This window comes from Gorilla gorilla, chromosome 8, assembly GCF_029281585.2.
Source record: "Gorilla gorilla gorilla isolate KB3781 chromosome 8, NHGRI_mGorGor1-v2.1_pri, whole genome shotgun sequence".
NCBI classification, from domain to species: domain Eukaryota; kingdom Metazoa; phylum Chordata; class Mammalia; order Primates; family Hominidae; genus Gorilla; species Gorilla gorilla.
In genome coordinates this window covers 108,557,986-108,577,700 of record NC_073232.2, presented here as the reverse complement: position 1 = coordinate 108,577,700, position 19,715 = coordinate 108,557,986, and the positions used below count along the sequence as shown (strand labels likewise).

Here is a 19,715-nt window from a genome sequence, read left to right as displayed (position 1 = left end):
CCTGTGACCTGCACGTATACATCCAGATGGCCTGAAGCAACTGAAGATACACAAAAGAAGTGAAAATAGCCTTAACTGATGACTTTCCACCATTGTGATTTGTTTCTGCCTCACCCTAACGAATGTACTTTGTAATCTCCCCCAGCCTTAAGAAGGTTCTTTGTAATTCTCCCCACCTTTAAGAATGTACTTTGTTGAGATCCACCCCCTGCCCACAAAACATTGCTCCTAACTCCACCGCCTATCCCAAAACCTATAAGAACTAATGATAATCCCACTACCCTTTGCTGACTCTCTTTTCAGACTCAGCTCGCTTGCACCCAGGTGAAATAAACAGCCTTGTTGCTCACACAATGCCTGTTTGGTGGTCTCTTCACATGGACTCGAGTGACACTAATGTGTTTATGGAGGAGGGTTGATAACAGAATGAAATTTTAAAATAGCTCCATGTATTGGAACCCAGGATGAAATAAGAAAGTGACAAGCAGTAGGTTCTGATCCTTCTCCAGCTTGACCCGGGTGACAAATTGCTCTAAAATTTAGGAAGTTAGCCATGGAATAAAATTCAGTATTCTTTTCATAAATATGCAAAAATGCCTCAAGGGTTTTAATACTTTCCCTGATCTACATTTTAAGACCAGCTTCCTATGGCACATTGAATGGCACGTATTTTGCAATACAGCATAAATGTTAGCAAAGCTCCACCCAATTATGTTGCATGCATGTTGCAGAATGAAATAGCTCCAGACAGTGCAACACTTTGAGGTACACCATTTCTAATTTGTGTGTTCAGGCCCAGGTAAAGCAGGAATCAGGTTTCTTCTCTAATTTAATCCTCCTGACAGCCAAAGAATGTGTTAGGAACAATGAAAACTGTTGCCTATCAACTGAAAAAACAGCTTTCTTTGTTATTTTTATTTTTAAAATACATGCTTATTGTAGCCTGGGCACGGTGGCTCACACCTGTAATCCTTTGGGAGGTGAAGGCAGGAGCTAGGAGTCCGAGACCAGCCTGGGCAACATGGCGGAACCCCATCTCTACAAAAATTAGCCGGGCATGGTGGCCTGCATCTGTAGTCCCAGCTACTTGGGAGGCTGAGGTGAGAGGATCCGTTGAGTCTGGGAGACGGAGGTTGCAGTGAGCCGAGATGGCACCACTGCACTCCAGCCTGTGTGACAGAACAAGACCATGTCTCAAAAAAAAAAAAAAAATATATATATATATGCACACACACACATATATATATGCTTATATATATATATATACACACACACACACATGCATATATATATGCTTACTGTAAAAAATATACTGGAGGCCAGGCACGGTGCTCACGCTTGTAATCCCAGCATTTTGGGAGGCCAAGGCAGGCGGATCATGAGGTCAAGAGATCGAGACCATCCTGGCCAACATCGTGAAACCCCCAACTCTATTAAAAATAAAAAAGATTATCTGGGCGTGCTGATGCGTGCCTGTAGTCCCAGCTGTTCAGGAGGCTTAGGCAGGAGTATCGCTTGAACCTGGGAGGTGGAGGTTGCAGTGAGCCGAGATCGTGCCACTGCACTCCAGCCTGGGACAGAGCGAGACTCCGTCTCAAAAAAAAAAAAAAAAAAAAAAAAAAAAAATTGGAAAACCCAGAAAATAAAAACAGCCATAATCTCTCCCTACTAACCCCCACTCCCAAAAAACCAGTTATAACATGTTGACGGGTTTCCTTCCTGTCTTTGTTCTATTTGTTGATATCATTTGACCTTGTTCATATTGTGGAGGGAGAGCCCGTTCCTTAGGGTTTTGCTGTAAAGGTCAATGGATCCAGCAATTCACAAGAAAATAATTACACTTTACATTTGTCTAACTGTTTTAATTTATCAAAGCACATTGACATGCATTATCTCATTTGGTGATCACATCAGATAGGCCATTTATCAGGATATTAAAATCAATCGGGAGAGAGGGGACCTTGTCCCATACCCCATGGCTGGGGAGGCTCAGAGCCAGGATTTGAGGTTTCTAAATTTCGTATCTAGAGATTTGTCCCCTACAATAATTTTTATTTTTCTATCCAATTAAAGTCTATATATCTATGCACAGAAATTCCGTTTGAGACCTAGGACTTCTACTTCCTGTGGTTTATTTTGCGCCATAGAGCACATTTGTATTTAATGTGTCTTCTGAGCTACCAGCCTGGGAACTTTGCCATCATCACATGCACAGCGGCAGTTTGCTCACCATGCACCAGTTAGCTTCCTCCGCCGCCTGAGCAGCTGGGCTTGGTCCCTGGCAGCAGGCATCTGGGGCATGTAGCTGCCTCTTCAGCTGTCCTGCCAACAGAAGAAACTTACCTCCCATCATCTCCCTGAGTGCCTGCCTCAGCCGCCTTGTATGTATTCATTGCTGTGTCTATAATAAATCAGCGGGTCCTTGCTGGAAGCTTGGACGTTTCAATGGAGAGCTTTCCAGTAAGTGGTGCTTCTGGTTCTTTCCTTCTTGCCTAACCCTTGTCAAATTTCTTTACCATGAAAAGCAGTTCCATATCTGCTAAGGCTTTTAATTTCTTTTTTAAAAAATCTATTTTTGGCCAGACGTGGTGGCTCATGCCTGTAATCCCAGCACTTTGGGAGGCCAAGGCAGGCGGATTACAAAGTCAGGAGATAGAGACCATCCTGGTCAACATAGTGAAACCCCATCTCTACTAAAAACACAAAAATTAGCTGATTGTGGTGGCACGTGTCTGTAGTCCCAGCTACTTGGGAGGCTGAGGCAGGAGAATCACTTGCACCTGGGAGGCGGAGGTTGCAGTGAGCGGAGATTGTGCCACTGCACTCCAGCCTGGGCAACAGAGCAAGACTCTGTCTCAAAAAAAAAAAAAATCTATTTTTTTGGCTTCTTTACCTATATAATCTTCCTGTCTTCTCCAACTCTAGCCTTCTATGTAAGTCTGTAAGATCAGGCAGGCTTAACAGTTAGATGAAATCTAGGATTTTCTTGGAAAGGATGTTAGAAAATGAGATTCAGAGTGGCTGTAGGAGGTTACAAAGAGGCAGCAAGAGAGAAAAGGAGACCTTGCAAAGAGAAATCAGGTGGAAGAAAGACCATAGGAAATTCAGGAATTTCTGAATGGGGCATTTTAGCAAAAAATGAATGAAAAGTCAATGTCATATGAATCACAGTGTTGCGAACATTAACATATCTGAAAATGGACTTTTGAAATATGTCTCCTCAGCACTTGGAAGCTGACGTTTCTTCTGCATGACGTGCTCCTCAGTTTCATTTTCAAATATCAAAGACTATTTATACAATCAAAATGTCCTTTCACATAAAATTTTTATAGTTTTGCCTGAAAATTTGTGGTCAATTTATTTCTTGCACAGTCAAAGCGGTCAATTGCATAAATCATTACTCCTTCATTGCAAGCCCCTTAACAGTTTAATCCAGAACCATCACTTATGTCAAGGTTCTAATACTATTTGTTTCTGGATTTTGTTTGTTTTCTCTTCATCTATTTGAGATCAGTGAAGAGCTTACATAGAAGTTAGAAAAACAACAAGAATAATTGCTGTTCAAGGTAAGTGGATTAGTGAGTGAACCAATCTAGGTGGTCCAAATGCTTCTATCGCCTCCTTGCCTGGGCTCTGATTACATCTCACTCAGTGTGATGCCTGTCATCCCTGGACAGAGCTGTCTTAACAGTGAATACATCTTTACCTAGCATCTCTCTTTCTAAGAACCCCACTAGGACCGCTCTTTGGAAAAATGTGATCAAGGCCACATCGGGGTGCCTGTGGTAAGCTGGCTAGTCATCCTCTCCCACCACAGATGCTAGCTGCCTTAGCACGCCCAGATGTATAGGTAAGAACCAAGCAACCAAATCATCTTTCTGCATCAAAGTAGCCAAAACTTTTTTGTTGAACTCAGTGATACTTTGTTCAAATTGGTCAAGAATAGAATTGAGTGGTTCAGCATTAAATTTTCCAATTAGTGTTCTGCTTATCATCCCTAAATAACACATCTCATAGGAGTGAAAAGCAAAAAACAAAAAATTTATCTCATCTTTTGGTGTCAACTAGTTTCAATATAATTATATTCAGTCCCCACTTATCTCGTTTTCCTTAACTAGTTGTTCTTTGATTTCAAATCTGCTGTTCTCCCAGTGGGAAGATCACCTCTTCCACATGTGGAAGAAAACACAGGTTCCTTGGGTTCCCAAGAAGCTGTTCACAAAGCCTCTGCTTATTTACAAAGCAAGATCGATGCTGTCCTACCTGAGCTCATTTTCAACCCTGAACCCTTTCCTGCGGGCCAACTCCATGAGGAACGCTCTGCGGGTGGTTCCCATTTTCTTCTCCAAAATGAAGACGACCAAATCTTGAAATTTGATGTCTTGAGGAGAGGAGGCCATCAAGGCACCCGTCTGCCGGGGTCTCTTCTTCCGAGGGCTCAAGTGGGACGCTCGTGGTGGATCCATGGGAAGAGGCTGCTGCTGCCTCTGGCTGGCCCATCTGGTGGTGTCTCCAGAAGGGAGGGAGACTGCCACCCTCCTACACGAAGGGTTTTGATGTCATCTCACCAGCAGACTCTGAAGCCAGGCCAGGGCTTCACAGGTGCTGCCCTGGCAACAGCTTCCTGCCAAAGTGTGATGGGGAATTTTTATCTCTGTTCAGTTCATTTGTCCAATATGGAGATCATAATGAAGACAGTCAATTAACTTTTGTTTTCATACGCACAATCTCATTAGCTCCTCAGAGTAACCTCGTGAGGAAGGTAGGGAAGCATCATTGTTTGCATGTTATTTATGTCTAAATGTACTGAGGCCCTTCTGTGGTCTTTATTTATTGATCCCTTTTAAACCTCCCAACTCACTTGCATTCTCCTCCTTTTGTAGACAATCATTACACTGTACTGGATGTCTGTGATTTGCATGGGTGTTATATTCTGCTTGTGGTTGTTTTGACTTTACATAAATGGCATTGTTACATTTCTCATTTTGCCAATCACCTTTTTATTTCACTTGGAGCTATGTTTTCCAGGTCCGTATTCTAATTGCTCTGTCGCTTCTAACTGCTCCATAGTATTTCATGGTGGGTATTACCACCTGTTCACTTACATAGGTACATTTTATAAACAAGAGAACCAAGGCTCAGTTATTCAAGATCACAGAATAAGGGGCCAAGCCATATCTTGAATTCAGTTCTTTGGATTCCAAATGCTGTATGCATATATTAGTTTTTTAAGTGGATTAAGGTTGTCCAGAGAGTAGTCTGTTATAAATGCTAAAACATTTATGGCAGTGATGAGAATCACTGCCATAAGGAGACATTTTCATAACTTTATGTGCAAAATTAAATTTGTCTTTCACTAATACACTCTATAGATCTCATTTCCTGAGCAGCTACTACACGGCCAAGGCAAGCACCTACCAGCCTTAGCTGACAGGATCCTCACAATACCACTGTCAGGTGGTCCTACCTTTCTCATTTGGCTAAACAATTTGCCCAAGGTCACAGAGCTACTGAATTTTCACAACTGAGAAATGATTGAGCTAGGATTTGGACTCAGATCTGTCTGATTTTAAAAGACTACTCTTAACCACCAAGGAGCCTTCCTCTGTATTGTCTTCTCCAATAACCAATCTGAGCTCTGCTCACCCTTTGTCCTTTTTTTTTTTTTTTTTTTTTTTGGAGATGGAGTTTCGCTCTTATTGCCCAGGCTAGAGTGCAGTGACACAATCTCAGCTCACTGCAACCTCCACCTCCTGGGTTCAAGCGATCCTGCTACCTCAGCCTCCTGAATAGCTGGGATTACAGGCGCACGCCACCACGCCTGGCTAATTTTTGTATTTTTAGTAGAGATGGGGTTTCACCATGTTGGTCAGGCTGGTCTTGAACTCCTGACCTCAGGTGATCGGCCCACCTCGGCCTCCCAGAGTGCTGGGATTACAGGTGTGAGCCACCGTGGCTGGCCGTCTGTGCCATATTATTTGAGACTTTTGCTATCTCCAAAACATGTGAACACCTCACAACCGTATTAGGGGAAGAGTCATGTGACAGCTGCCTTAAGGCATGGGTAAAGCACTCTGTGTTGCTCAAGAAAGCAAAATCAGAAATCTTCAGGTGGAAATTGTAGAGTAATAGATTCCAGTTCTCCGCAAGTAAGACCTGTTTAGTAACTCAGCTGTCTAAAAATATACAGAGAGCAGCTTTATACAGTTGTGTGTTACAAGTCATGAAGAGTATTCAAACAGATGCTGGATAACTGTTTATTGAGCTGTAACAGAAGGGAATTCAGACATCTGGTAAGGGCCTATAATGCAGCCCTGAAATTCCTGGATGCTATGACTGTTTGCTAGAGATCAACTGGGAGATGAGAGTCTATTTTGACCCTGACTATTATGTGTTTGATTGCTGAAGAGCTGAATGCTTCATGTTAGAATGCAGTCTTAGCTACCAAATGGTGCTGCAGCAGGGAGTAAGTAAATGATTCTAGCAAGAGTCTGGGATTGTTGTGTTCGTTCCCAAGGTATAGCCACCTAATAGTAAAGGCGCACCATCTAAGCAGTAAAGGGAATGGGGAGGTAGTACTGAGATGTGGCTAACAGCTCAGGCTTCGTCAGGCTGCCCATAAAAATTCTGTCTCTATTGCTCTGAAGCTTCAAAGCAAGTTGCTTAACTTCTTTAAGCCTCAGCTTTACCCCATCTGTAAAATGAGGACTGAGATAGCCCACATAACCTGCTGGGCAGAGTGCTTGACACAAAGGTAGCACTTTCAATAAATGTCAGTTCGTAGTAATTTATGTTTTGTTTTTAGAGACATTCCAGTTCAATCTGAAATCGGATATATATGTTTTGTAAAACTACTAAATCATCAAAATATCATATTAACCAATGTCACATTTTAATTTGCTTTGAGTCACTGGTATTGAAAAGATTACCAACAAAAATTTCAAATGTACTGATGCCTGTCTGGTTATCAGGCTATCATCTCTCAGCTGCAAATCTACCTTTTTTCTGGTGGATTCCATGAGGTTGAGGCTGGGACTGAGCAAATTCTCTTTCTCATTTGCCAGCTGACTTTATGTCAGGCTCTGCCAATGGTGATACCAGAGGGAGACCGAAAGTCTAGATAGGAGGAAAGAGGTGACCTTTTTTGTTTGCTTGCTGCTACAAAGGTCAGGGTCCTTCGCAGTAATGGTTCTCTACTCAGACAGCAGTGGTTGGTTCCAGTCTTTAGCTTTTTTCTTTTTCTTTTTTTCTTTTCTGCACAACCAGACCCAGGCTTACTGTACACTTCAGAGGTATCAATACCACTTAGGTGACATCTCCTCAAAGGTCTGAGTCCCAGCTCTGCAGAGGTTTCCCTATGAAATTCTATGGCACCAGGGACGACAGGCAGCACTTCCTTATTAAAGATCTGTGTTCCAGCTCCATGGGAGCCCTGCTCCAAACTTCCAGTTTTCAACAATCCCAGCTCCATCCCTTTGTTGCTCCAGCCCAGTGGTGTAGCGTGCTTCTTGCAGTTTCTTTCTCTGAGTTACCTCAATGTCCTCTTTTTGCTTTTTCAGCAATTAATGTCTGTTAAACCAATCCCCTGTGGTGAAGGGAGGTGTGAAATAAGGTCCGAGAGCACAGATGTCTCATCGCCTTCTCAGGAACTAAATTAAATCGTGCTCATGAAGTGCCTTGAAAATAATAAAACACTATACAGAGTTCTCTTATGCTCTTTGGCATTGCTGCCAATAGCAGGAATTGATTTCTTCTTACTATACTATAATTTTCTGAAGCTCTTTGCATCAGATGTTGAGCACTCTCCTTGATCTACTAGATTGGTCAATAATCTCCAAATCTCAGTGTCTTAACAAAAGTTTATTTGTTTATGCTACTTGGTGGAGAATTCTGCTCCATTTAAGACTCTTCAATATGAACAAATAGAATACAGGTGTTAGGAGCCAGACTACCTGAATTCAAAACCTAACCTTTCTTTGCTTTATTTCCCTTATCTCTGCAATGGGGGTTAGAATGATTTCTATCTTACAGGTGGCTATGAGGACTAAAGCACTTCAAAGACCACTGGCATGCAAGTTCCAAGAACTGTCCATTGCTATTGTAATAGTGCAGGTTTCTCCTTGTTCCCCCTTCCCTTCCCTGTGTTCCCATATACTTTGTAGGTAATCCTGTCGCAGTCCTTCCCAATGGTCTTTTGCTTTTTCTAGACTCTTCCAAAAGTGGTGCCAGCCCGCTTAGGAAGAGTTGACACAGGAGGATCACTTGAGCCCAGTAGATCGAGGCTGCAAAGAGCCCTGTCCATGCCACTGCTCTCCAGCCTGGGTAACAGAGTGAGACCCTGTCTCAAAAAAGAAAACAAAACAAGACAAAAAAATAAAACAGACCTAAGACTCTAATGAGACCAGAGGGGTGTCCTGCAATGATTTATGGGAACACTGGTCCCATGAAGTGCTCCAGGCAAAACAAAAATTCTGCAGTGAATTAAGTGTAGGGAAACCAGAGAAACTCTATACAATGTATGTTAGAACATTAAAGGTTTGTAATAAACTGTGTTCACCCACTGTATTCTCAACATGCTTACCTTTTCTTTGTTTGTTTCGTAGAACACCTACAGCACCCTTTTGAATGCAACTGGAAGTATTGGTGCCTCAGGAGCTACACAAGCCTGAACCACCTGCTACTTACCAGATGTATGAGCTTGGGCCATTCCCTTACCCTGTGGGGTGTTCGCAGCTTCCAACATGTAAAATAGCAGTCATAGTGCCAACTTCTTCACATTGTAAGTGATGAATAAGATAGCATGACAACTGCCTGCCTGGTCCACATGGGAGCTGGGCCACTGTTCTGTCCTCCCTCTCATGCTGCCACTCCCATGATGCTGGCAGATGTGACCAATGCTCCTGCCTGTTCAGGTGATGATGGCTATGAGGAAACAAAGAACACAGCTGCTCACTGGCTTCCATGCTGATGCTCCCAGGCAGCCACTTCTCCCCTTAGTTCGGGATTATTTTTAAATTTTTTCCATTTTGGGTAATATTTAGTCTCCACATGATCATTCTTAGAGATCTTTATTGAGTACAAGTGTATGGGGCAGGAAACAATGGGGAGGATTTTAGGTTTTCCATGGTTCAGTGGAGAAGCAGCCCTCTTCCCATCAGCAAACACTATTTTTATCCTTAGGAGTCCTGTTGTTATTCTCTGTGCACGTTGGAGGAAGTCAGTTTGAGAGAGAAAACTTCTGTTTCCGGCACTTTCATTTTCTTTTATATCAAATATCTTGTATCTTCTATTCATTTCAAGGTGTAGATCTGGGACCTGTGCCATCCTCAAATGTGCGGGCAGGGTTTTGTTTTGGTTTGGTTTTTCACCGAGCACCAGCTTCCTCTGTTGCCTGAACAGCTGTGTTTGGTTCTTGGCAGCAAGTGTCTTCTGGAGCTTAGAACTGCCTTGCCAGGAGCATGTGTAGAGAGTCTTGAATGAAAAATAAACCTTGGAAAATTTGTTTCTTGCCATTAAGAAGCATTTGGTAGCTATATATGTTGGGTGCCTAACAAGTACAAGAAATTTCTATATTTTAGTTATAACAGGGGTTCACCTTCATCTACAACGTGAGACGTGATAGAACAATGGAACTGATGGACAACAGCAGCTTATTTGTGACTTCTAGTCTTTATTCCAAAATGTTTATTAAACTTAACTGTATACAAAATTATGGGTGACAGCATGAATATCAGGCATGGAGGGGAGAAAGTACAGGGATTTGCCTCAAGGACAAATTTGAATAGGACAGTTGGGATTTTATTTGCAAAGAGTTAGGAGCTGCTGAAAGTGTTTAAGCAAATACAGAAGGTGATCAAAATGGTGCCTTAGGGAAATTAATCAGGCAATAATGAATGGGGTGAATTGAAGAGGGAGAAAAAAGGGAAGGAATCAGGAGACAATTATAATAAGATATGACTTGGGGCCACTGGAGAGAATGAGAACAGAGCCTGGGTGAGATGATAGACGTTGTGCTGTGGATCAGTGGTTGGGGCCATGGCTCCTGGGTATCCGGGGGTAAAATCCTCCAGTCCTGCCAATATCCCATAACTTCCAAATCTTTATCTCTAGCCCATTTCTCTCTCTTCAGCACCAGGCCCGTTTACATTCCACTGAAAAATATTATTCAAAATGCCTGAAACAGAACTACTCATCATCACTCCCCAAACTGCTCCTTCACTTCTGTCACCAGATCCTTTTAATTCTTTTTCTTGACCGATAACGTCTCTAAGGTAAGCAGTTAAACACATCTTTCTCTCCTGCAGCTTATGAACTGACTGCAAAACAAGCATGGGTCAGTTGGCAGTGGGGTGCATGTGAATGTTTAGCAGCCGGCTCGCAGAGTTCCAGAACATTTAGCCATGGGTTCTTGTGAGCTGGCAGCAGCTGACTCCAGCACACCACTGTGACCAGAGTCACAAGATCAGCTTTATTACTGGTAAACTGGAGAATGTGGCTTGATGCTTTAGCTCCAACCTTCCAGACATCTATTACTGAATTGAGAAGTTTATGATACAATAATACTATCATGACATACTGGTAATAATAATCATCTCTAAAGATGTTAGGCTTCGTGAAATGCTTTACCATTTATCCTCACATTCTTCAGAAGGCCCTGGAAGATGTTTAACTTGCCCCCTTACACTCATCTGCTGGAGGAATTCAGAGGAGGGCAGGAAAGGGTGGCAGGAAGGGCACTCACATGAGAGGGAGCCTGTCAGGGGCCAGGAGGGCTGGAAGGATTTGAGCAGATGGGGGAAAAGGAGAGAAGTTAGGTTTGGAGCAGACCTCAGAGACCACCCAGAGCCTCAGTTGGCACTGAGAAGTCATGGGAGCTTCTGAGCAGGACAGTGGCAGGCTCGAGGCAGGGCCACAGAAGGCAGCCCTGCAGTGATGTGTATATACCGTGGTCCAAAACGGGATGCCTGGAAGGTGCAGAGAGCTGAAGCTGCTACTCCAGCTGGGTCACTATTGCAAATGGCCAGAAGAGAACCGTGAAAGCCTCAGCTGGGACCATTCATTCATTCAATGCATATTGACTGTGCCTACTATGTGCCAGGCACTTCTAGGCATTAATAATACAGAGTGAATAAAACAACCCCTGCCTCATGGGATTTACATACTTGTCTGTTACTAGAAGGAAACAGACAATAAATAAAATTATTCAAGAATCTCAAGCAGGCCAGATGGTGATAAATGCTGTAGAGAGAAATAAAGGGGACAGCGCATGCCAGGGGTGGGATGGCAGTCTAAGATTATCCAATTAGGCTTTATTGAGGAGGTGACATTTTAGCAAAGATCTGAAAGAAACTAATGATGGTAGCGATGGAAACAGGCATAAATGTGCCAGACCAAGGAGGCACATCATAAAGAAATCATTGTAAAAGGAGAGAGGATGGGTACATCAAAAATCTCAGAAATCACACCTAAACAACTTATCCATGTAACCAAACACCACTTGTTCCCCAAAAGCTACTGGAAAAAAAAAAGACTACCTTAAAAAAAAAATTGAGGCCAGGCTCATGCCTATAATCCCAGCATTTTGAGAGGCTGAGGTAGGAGGATCATTTGAGACCAGGAGTTCGAGACAAACCTGGGAAACAAAACAGGACCCCATCTCTACAAAAATAAAAGTAAAAAAATTAGTTGAGTGTGGTGGTGCACGCCTGTCTTCGCAGCTACTCAGAAGGCTGAAGCAGGAGGATTGCTTGAATACAGAAGGTTGAGGCTATAATGAGCCATGACTGTGCCATTGCACTCCAGCCTGGGCAACAGAGCCAGATCTGATTTCATAAATAAATAAATGAATAAATAAATAAAGAGAGAGACAGACAGAATCTCACAATTATTTAGACAGTGAATTGGAAAACAATAGTTTTGGGTTATAAAACCAAAATTGTAAAATAGAATTAAACTAAACTTGAAATGTGTTTGACCTTTATGGTTTGAAAAGAGTCAGCTAAATATTTCAGCTATTCTTTACTGGATCTTATGGAGGACATTTTATGCTATAGTAGTATTTGTAGTGTTTATAACACTAGGGGATTGAGATGGTCTTATCAGAGTGAAATGAATAGCAAATAGAGACTGATCATAACAATACGCTTCAGATTCCCCAGTTACTCCCAGTGCCTTAGTAATGTACCTTTTTCCCTCGTGCTATAAACATTTATCCTTGGCCCAGGCACAGTGGCTCACACCTGTAATCCCAGTACTTTGGGAGGCCGAGGCAGGAGGATCAACTGAGGTCAGGAGTTTGAGACCAGCCTGACCTACATGGTGAAACCCTGTCTCTACTAAAAATACAAAAATTAGCTGAGCATGATGGCACACACCTGTAATCTGAGCTACTCAGGAGGCTGAGGCAGGAGAATCACTTGAACCTGGGAGGCAGACGTTGCACTGAGCCGAGATCGCACTGCTGTACTCCAGCCTGAGCAACAGAGCAAGACTCCGTCTCAAAGAAAAAAAAGCAAAACAACAACAACCAAAAACACATTTATCTTCAAGGTCACAGATCTCCCTCTATAGTGGATGCTGTGGTGAGCTGCCCAGAGACCCCTTCAGGATGGAGTCACCATTCCTTTTGCTACTGACAATGGCAGAGCTGATGGCTCACTGACAAAGAGAGACACTTGCCTAAGGACAGACCCCTCCACTTATTGGTCAATGATCGGGGGAAGGTTACAAAGGTCAGGTAATCTCATTTCAAGGGGTGACAACTCTGAAGGGCCAGCCTAACTCCAGAGCATCCTATTAGATTGGCTGAGATCTGTACTACAATCATATAGTGGTTCAACTCTTTCTCTGCCCAATCTACTCCTTCATGCTCCCATAGATGATGATCCCAAGGGCATCCCCAATAGACTTCTGCACACAAATTCCCATCTCAGGGCTGGCTTCCTGGGAACTCACCTCAATAACACATTGTTGATACTTACCCTGTTTCAATTACCTTCTGCCCCTGACCACCTTCCTTTATGTAGACAAGTATGGCTCGTCTTCCCATTTAGAGTGTAACCTTCTTTGTATGTCTTAGAGGGCTTAGCACATGTCTTTGTACATAGATGACAGCCCAAAGTATAGGCTGTGAACACCATTCCTCTTCCATCCAGAGAGACCAGTGAGAATTCTGTCAGTGACACACCCCTAATGCATAGAAGGGGAGAGCTCAGGCCCACAAGTGTTTGTGCCAAACCATTTATCTAAAGCTGGTTTTGCTGGGGATGCAGCCAAAACCCTCTCTTATTCTTTGCCAGGAAGTGAAAGTCTTTCATCACCACCTGGGAGGAAAAAGGGGTTCAACGGCCCAGCAGAAACAATGTCACATCGTGAATTTGGTACCAAACTCAGCTCTCAATGCAACGAATTTGAGATTTATTTTAAACGTGTGTTTCTCAGAGAGAATAATTTGATGGGGGTAGGGGGAAGTAGGGACTCACTTTCAACATAGTAATCTTTTTTTATAAAGCTCTGTGAGTAATTGTTTACTTTTTAAAAATAACAAAATCTCATATTCAATATTTTTAAATTGTGGAGGTAATAGTTTATAATTGGGTGCTAAATGGTGTGATTATATTTAACTGAAATGTTTTAACTTGGTGAAAAAGGGCCTAGCTCCTTTCCAAAGCTTCTGAGAGAGCAGGTTACTTATTCTCAGCAGAAGTAAACCTATGTACTACTAGTAAATCTCAGCTCTATTAGAAAGGGCAGAAGAGTGTCCAACAGAAAGAACTTCTACTGGAGGAAGAGGTTTGCCTTAGATAACTTAGGAGGAGGGCACAGGGAGAGAAGGGGAAGAGTGCCAGGAAAATCCAAGAGGAGGCTGGCAGCTCTTAGAGGAAAACTAGGTAAATTCCACACATTGGAGTCTCCCAGATCACCAGGGTGTCTTAGTCACTTCGGGATGCTGTAACAAAATTACCAGAGAAGTTTATTTCTCTCCATTCTAGAGTCTGGGAAATTCAACATCAAAGTGCCAGCTGAAAAGTTTCCTGGGGAGGGCACTAGCTCTGGTTTGCAGATGGCCACCTTCTTGCTGTATCCTCACATGGTGGGGAATGAGATCATCTCTCTCGTGTTTCTTCCTTTAAGGGCACTAATCCCGTTCAGGAGGGCTCCACACTCATGTCCTAATTACTCCCAAAGGTATAACTCCAAATACACCTAATCTCAAATGGGAGATTAAGGCAAAAACATGTGAATTTGTGGATGAAACAAACATTCGGTCCAGAGCAATGGATACAAAGCAAAAACAAACAAACAAAAAACCGGTTTGCCTGTTACATGAATACATTGTTACATAAATATTTGTTCTCTATGTAGAACTTTGGTTCACAACCCTGGCTACACAATAAACTACCTGAGTTTTTAAAATATCAGTGAACAGGCTCCATTGCACACTAATAGAATCTGAATCCCAAAGGGTGGGGGTGGGGATGAGTATTCATGTTTTTTACAAACTCCATAGTTATCCTCCTGTGCCACCGACCTTGAAAAACCACTGGTTTAGAATATTTGTTGAGCACGGCTGAGATGGATAACTCCAGTTGTCCTCCTTCATGTAAAGCTAAAAAGATAGAGAGGCATAGACTCCTTCCCTACTCTCTATTGATATTTGGGTTTGTTAAATTAAACAACTACTTTTAATTGGTGGGGCATTTTCCTCTATAGTCTGGACAACTCAAACTTGCACCACCAAGCCCTTGCCAGATGGCAGAAAGCAGGGCATTGGAACGTATTTTCTCCCTGTTGAGTACCAGCTCCACTTCACCAGCCAACCCATGAGACAGTGTTCTACAATGCCACAAAGACAAATAGCCACATGCGTCTCCCATGTACCCGGATACCATCTTGAAGGGAAGGGACAGAACTTTGAAAGATATTACATTTCCTGAAGTTATCAAAGCAGAGAAAACTGAATTATCTGATGGGACAGTTAAAACTATTGAATTGGACTGAAATGGCAAGATGGAACTAAGCTTTAGTTCTTTTCCCACATCCCAGCAAGAAGAAAGTAAATCAGCTCTTCTATAGACAAAATAACAAAGCTCACATTTTCTCTGTATACATAAGGAAAGGTAAGGGATTTTGGGCCCTGAAACATGAGTTTATGAATATACACATGCATACATCCATTTGCATGTGCATATGTGGATATGCACATTCACGCACTGTAGACCAAGGCAGAGAAAACTAGGACTTAAGAGTGCAGCCAACAGTGGGCTGCACCTGGCGTGTTCTGGGATTCTGGTGGCAGAGAAGGAATACCAGCTTCTTGGGAGCAAATCCTGACATACAAGTGTGGGAAATGCGGCAAAATGAAACTTGTTGAGCGCTGTTGACAAGACAATTTTTCTGGGAACTAGTGCAGTCATTCAGTGAGCCGGCCAGACAGAGCAGAGTTCATTTCAGATGTTTCTATTGTCCCAGACATGGGAGTTCTACTTGTCACCATTTGGTGTCAGTATTTTCTATCCTAAAAGTCCTCTGGGTTATAAAGCAAAGGCCCTGTTGGAGAAAGTCTGGAGTATTTTACTGTGAATAACTAACTTTATTTCAGAAAATTTTAATATTCCTTTTAGCCTTCACTGCTTTGTTTTCTGCTTTGTAATTGTTTTTCTTTGTGCAGAAAAAAGGCAGCATTCTCTTTATCTGCAAAGGCAAACATCAGAATTACACCATTCATTCATTTGACCAACAAATCTTGAGGACCAGCATCTTGTAACACGAGTCCCTCCGCCTACAGAGCTTTTCGGATTCTAGAGGGCAGCATGCTCAGGGCAGAGGCAGCTGTTGGAGGCAGCAGTTCTGTAGAAAGAAAGGCTAGCCCTGGCTTTGAGCCTGGTTTTGCCACTTAGCAGCTATATGGCTGTGGGCAATAAACTTAACCTCTCTGAGCTGCAGTCTCTTCATACATAAAACATACATAATAAACACTTTTCTTCCAATTTTATCATGAAAATTAAAGAAGTTGAGGGATGTCTAGGCAGAGCACAGGGGATGTTTAGGGCAGTGAAACTACTCTGTATGACACTTATAATGGTCATTATACGTTTACCCAAACCCATAGAGCATACAACACCAAAAGCGAACCCTCCTGTGTAAACTACGGAATTTGGGTGGCAATGATGTATCAGCGTAGGTTCACCGATTGTAACAAATGTACCACTCTGGTGGGGGACGTTGGGAATGGGGGAGGCTATGCATTTGTAACGGCACAAGGTGTGTGAGATATCTCTTTACCTTCTGCTCAATTTTGCTGTGAGCCTAAAACTGCTCTAAAAAATAAGTCTGTTTTTAAAAATTGAATGTGTTACAATGGTATGTTTGTTGCAGAACTATTCACAACAGGAAAGATATGAAATCAACCTAAGTGTTCATCAACGGATGATTGGTTAAAGAAAATGTGATATATATAATATATACAACGGAATACTACTCAGCCACGAAAAAAAGAATGAAATTATGTCTCTTGCAGCAACATGGATGGAACTGGAAGCCACTATCTTAAGTGAATAACTCAGAAACAGAAAGTCAGATACTGCATGTTCTCACTTATAAGTGGGAGCTAAATCTTGTGTACACATGGACCTAAAGAGTGGAATAATAGACATTGGATACTTGGAAGGGTGTGGGACAGAGGGGGAGATATTATAAAATTACTGAATGAGTACAATATATACTATTTAGGTAATGGCTACACTAAAAGCCTGGACTTTTTATAACTATGCATTATATCCATGTAACAAAACAACACTTACACCCCCTAAATCTATAGAAAAATTTAAATATTAAAAATGGAAAATGTTATTTGCATTCATAGGTACATATTAAATAGCTGTTTAATGTGTAGGTAGAGGCTGCTCTGGTTGTGTAGTCTTCCAGCTCTGGACTGTGCCAATAGCATGGGGTTTGGAGTCAAATCCAAGTTCTATCATTTATACTTGATGGCTTTTGATGACAGATAATTTGCTTAAATCCTCTATATGTGCATTTAAGTTTGTATAGCTATTGCCAATCTGCAAATTGCTCTCCATTGACGATGTACCAGTTTACACTCAGATTACACACCGGAGAGGTGATGGGCCCGTTGTCTCACGCTCATCACACATGCTGTACTGTCAAACTTTGGGTTGCTTGCAAATATGAAATGTAGAAGAAGCTATCCCAGTGGAGTTTTCATTTGCTTTTTCTTCAATAAGAGTGAGGTTGTGCATCTTTTCAACTATTTAAGGGCTACGAGTATTTCTATAAACCATCCTTTCTATCTTTTGCATATTTTTTATTGGGTGTGTGTGTTTCCTTATTGATTTGTGTGATTTGCTTATATATGACAAAATTAGTCTTCTTCCTGCGTATAGGTTTCAAATACTTCCCCCGATTTGTTTTCTGACTTCTGACTTGGTTAATGGTGGTGCCTTTTAAACATGCAGATCTTTTAAATGTAGTCAAATATATCAATCTTATTCTTTATGGCTTCTCTGTTTGTGTCATACTTAGCCCTTTCCCACTCAGAGATTCTAAACCCTAAGCAGCAGCGGGTGGGATGGGGTGGAGTGGGATGGTGAGGGATGGGAATGATGTTCTCTTCTAGGTTTTTTAGGGATTTATTTTCACATTTAAATCTTTAATCCACTGGAATTTATTTTTGTGTAACAAGTGAGGTATTGGATCCAAGTTTCTCTTCCCCCAAGTAGCTTCCTACTTGTCCTAGATTCTTTTATTAAATAATCCATATTTTCTCCACTTATTTAAAACCTAGTTAACTTTTGAAAGAATACACGAAGGTCCATGACTTCTAAATTTGGCAGCAGGAGGATGTCTAAGCTGCAGAATGTTAGACGAGGCTCTTAGCTCTTTCTGAATTGTATCTGTTGTTATTTGGAAAAAGAAGAAATAAAAGTGCATTGATCTGAAAATTTAATTCAACAAATAGCTGTGTGGGAGAGTGGAAAGAACACAGGCTCTTAAGTTAGAAAACCTGACTTCACTTCTCATATTGACTAATTGTGGGGAAGTCATGCAACTGCTGTGTGCCTCAGCTTTCGCCTCTGTAAAAATGGACCTAATAATGGCATCTATGCCATAATATGCTGTGCAGTTAAAGTGCATTGGTGCTTTATAGACTGTACAGGACTACAGGCACATGAGCTGTTATCTGAATTTTTACAAGGTGGTACAGCATTGCCAGTTAACTTCTACAACACAATTCTAGATTTGTGAATGTTTCACCATTCTTGAAATCCTTTCAGCTTCTTTGAAGATGATTAGCTTCTTTCTCCTTGCTGGGGAGTATTCTAGGTTTGCTAGTTTTAGTTTGGTTAAATGTGTTTTCTGACAGCATCTGAGTGGCAGTGGGGGGTTGGTAGCAAAGGAAGAGGTGACCGGGAAGTTAGAATCATCCACTGGGTTTCGAGGGAAAGGGAGCTGAGGCCGCACCTGGAAGAATGATCTGGAAGGAGGTAGAAAATAGGAAACCATAGGGAGAGTGAATTAGCTTATTTAGAATCTTGTATATATAATGATTATCTAGTTAAACTTTTGTTTTATAATTTATAGCAAAGTTTTGTGGACAGTACAGAACAATGGTGAGAGTCAGTTAATGCAGTGATTGAATCACAATCCCTCTTCTTATTAATAGTTATTTAACCTCTCCAAAGCCTTTTTCTCATCTGTGCCCAAAGGATTATAAAGATTGAATGAGACAACACTCATTTCTCATGCTTATGTGACTCTAGATAGGAGGTTGGAGTGGGCAATTGAGAACAAAGTGTAAATTCATGATGGTGACTTGTGTTTGCCCTTGGGAGATGCAGTAGAAATTGTCTGCAATCGAGAGGTGCAACTGGAATCTGGACACTCACTCTTCCCCATCCCACAGACAAATGCTCTACCTCACTTCAAAGGCAACAGAAGCCTAGGAGGAAGAAGATGCCTCTAATACCCTGTCAAGTTTGCAAGAAAGGACATGGGATGATGACTCCATTATCACAGGGGAAGGAAAAGTGTCCAGGTGACAAGGGGTGGGGACAATGAGTGGGGGCTTAAGGGGGAGGGGGCATCCATGGGACCAGCAGAAGGATTGGGAGAAAGTGAAAACAGATATGGGTCACTAATTGAAGAAAAATGTGACTGTGATTTAATTTGTTGGAACCAGAAAAACCTGCTCTTCAGAGTTCTCTTCTGCAAGCCTGGCCTTATCAATACATCAATCTGGTCATCCATCCATAACATGGTGGCTGCTGTCAATCATGGTTCCCTGCGCTGGAGCCCTCCACACACAGTATTACAAATGCTCCCAGCCCTGAGGGAAAGGTGGCTCTAAAATTCCTTTTCTGTCGAGCACATTTTGCGTATGCTTATTAAGTTTTAAAAATTTGAAAACGAGTTACCCAAAACACCCCACTCATCAGTTGGTCCTGGTGCTGTAATGAATTACAACAATATTTTCTCTCTGTCAATGATGGTAAGTGAATTCTCAGGAAGTATACTGGAAACCAGCACAGGATACTTTAGCCTTTTTGATGGGGGTCACGTGATTTAATTTTCATGGTGAATTTTGGTTAATTCTATACTAGTCTAGAGAATTGTACGTGTGTCCGTGTGTGTGTGCTCTCATGAATAAAAACCCACCCACAGAGCCCGCTCCATGGACCTGGACCTGTGCAGTCACA

The 19,715-nt window shown here is 42.1% G+C and overlaps 1 protein-coding gene across 2 annotated transcripts in view; it reads right to left on the bottom strand.

Moving 5' to 3' along the window:
- Positions 1-19,715, bottom strand: part of DNTT (DNA nucleotidylexotransferase) — a 65,952-nt gene that overhangs the window by 29,740 nt on the left and 16,497 nt on the right. Inside the window, exon 1 of one of the 2 annotated variants that reach the window (XM_004049860.5) lies at positions 4,264-4,466. The exons of the other annotated variant lie outside the window; for it this stretch is intronic. Within the exon in view, the coding sequence (XP_004049908.3) occupies positions 4,264-4,466 (203 nt within the window). Of the gene's footprint in view, positions 1-4,263; positions 4,467-19,715 lie in introns of those variants that run through there. 2 annotated transcript variants of the gene reach the window in all.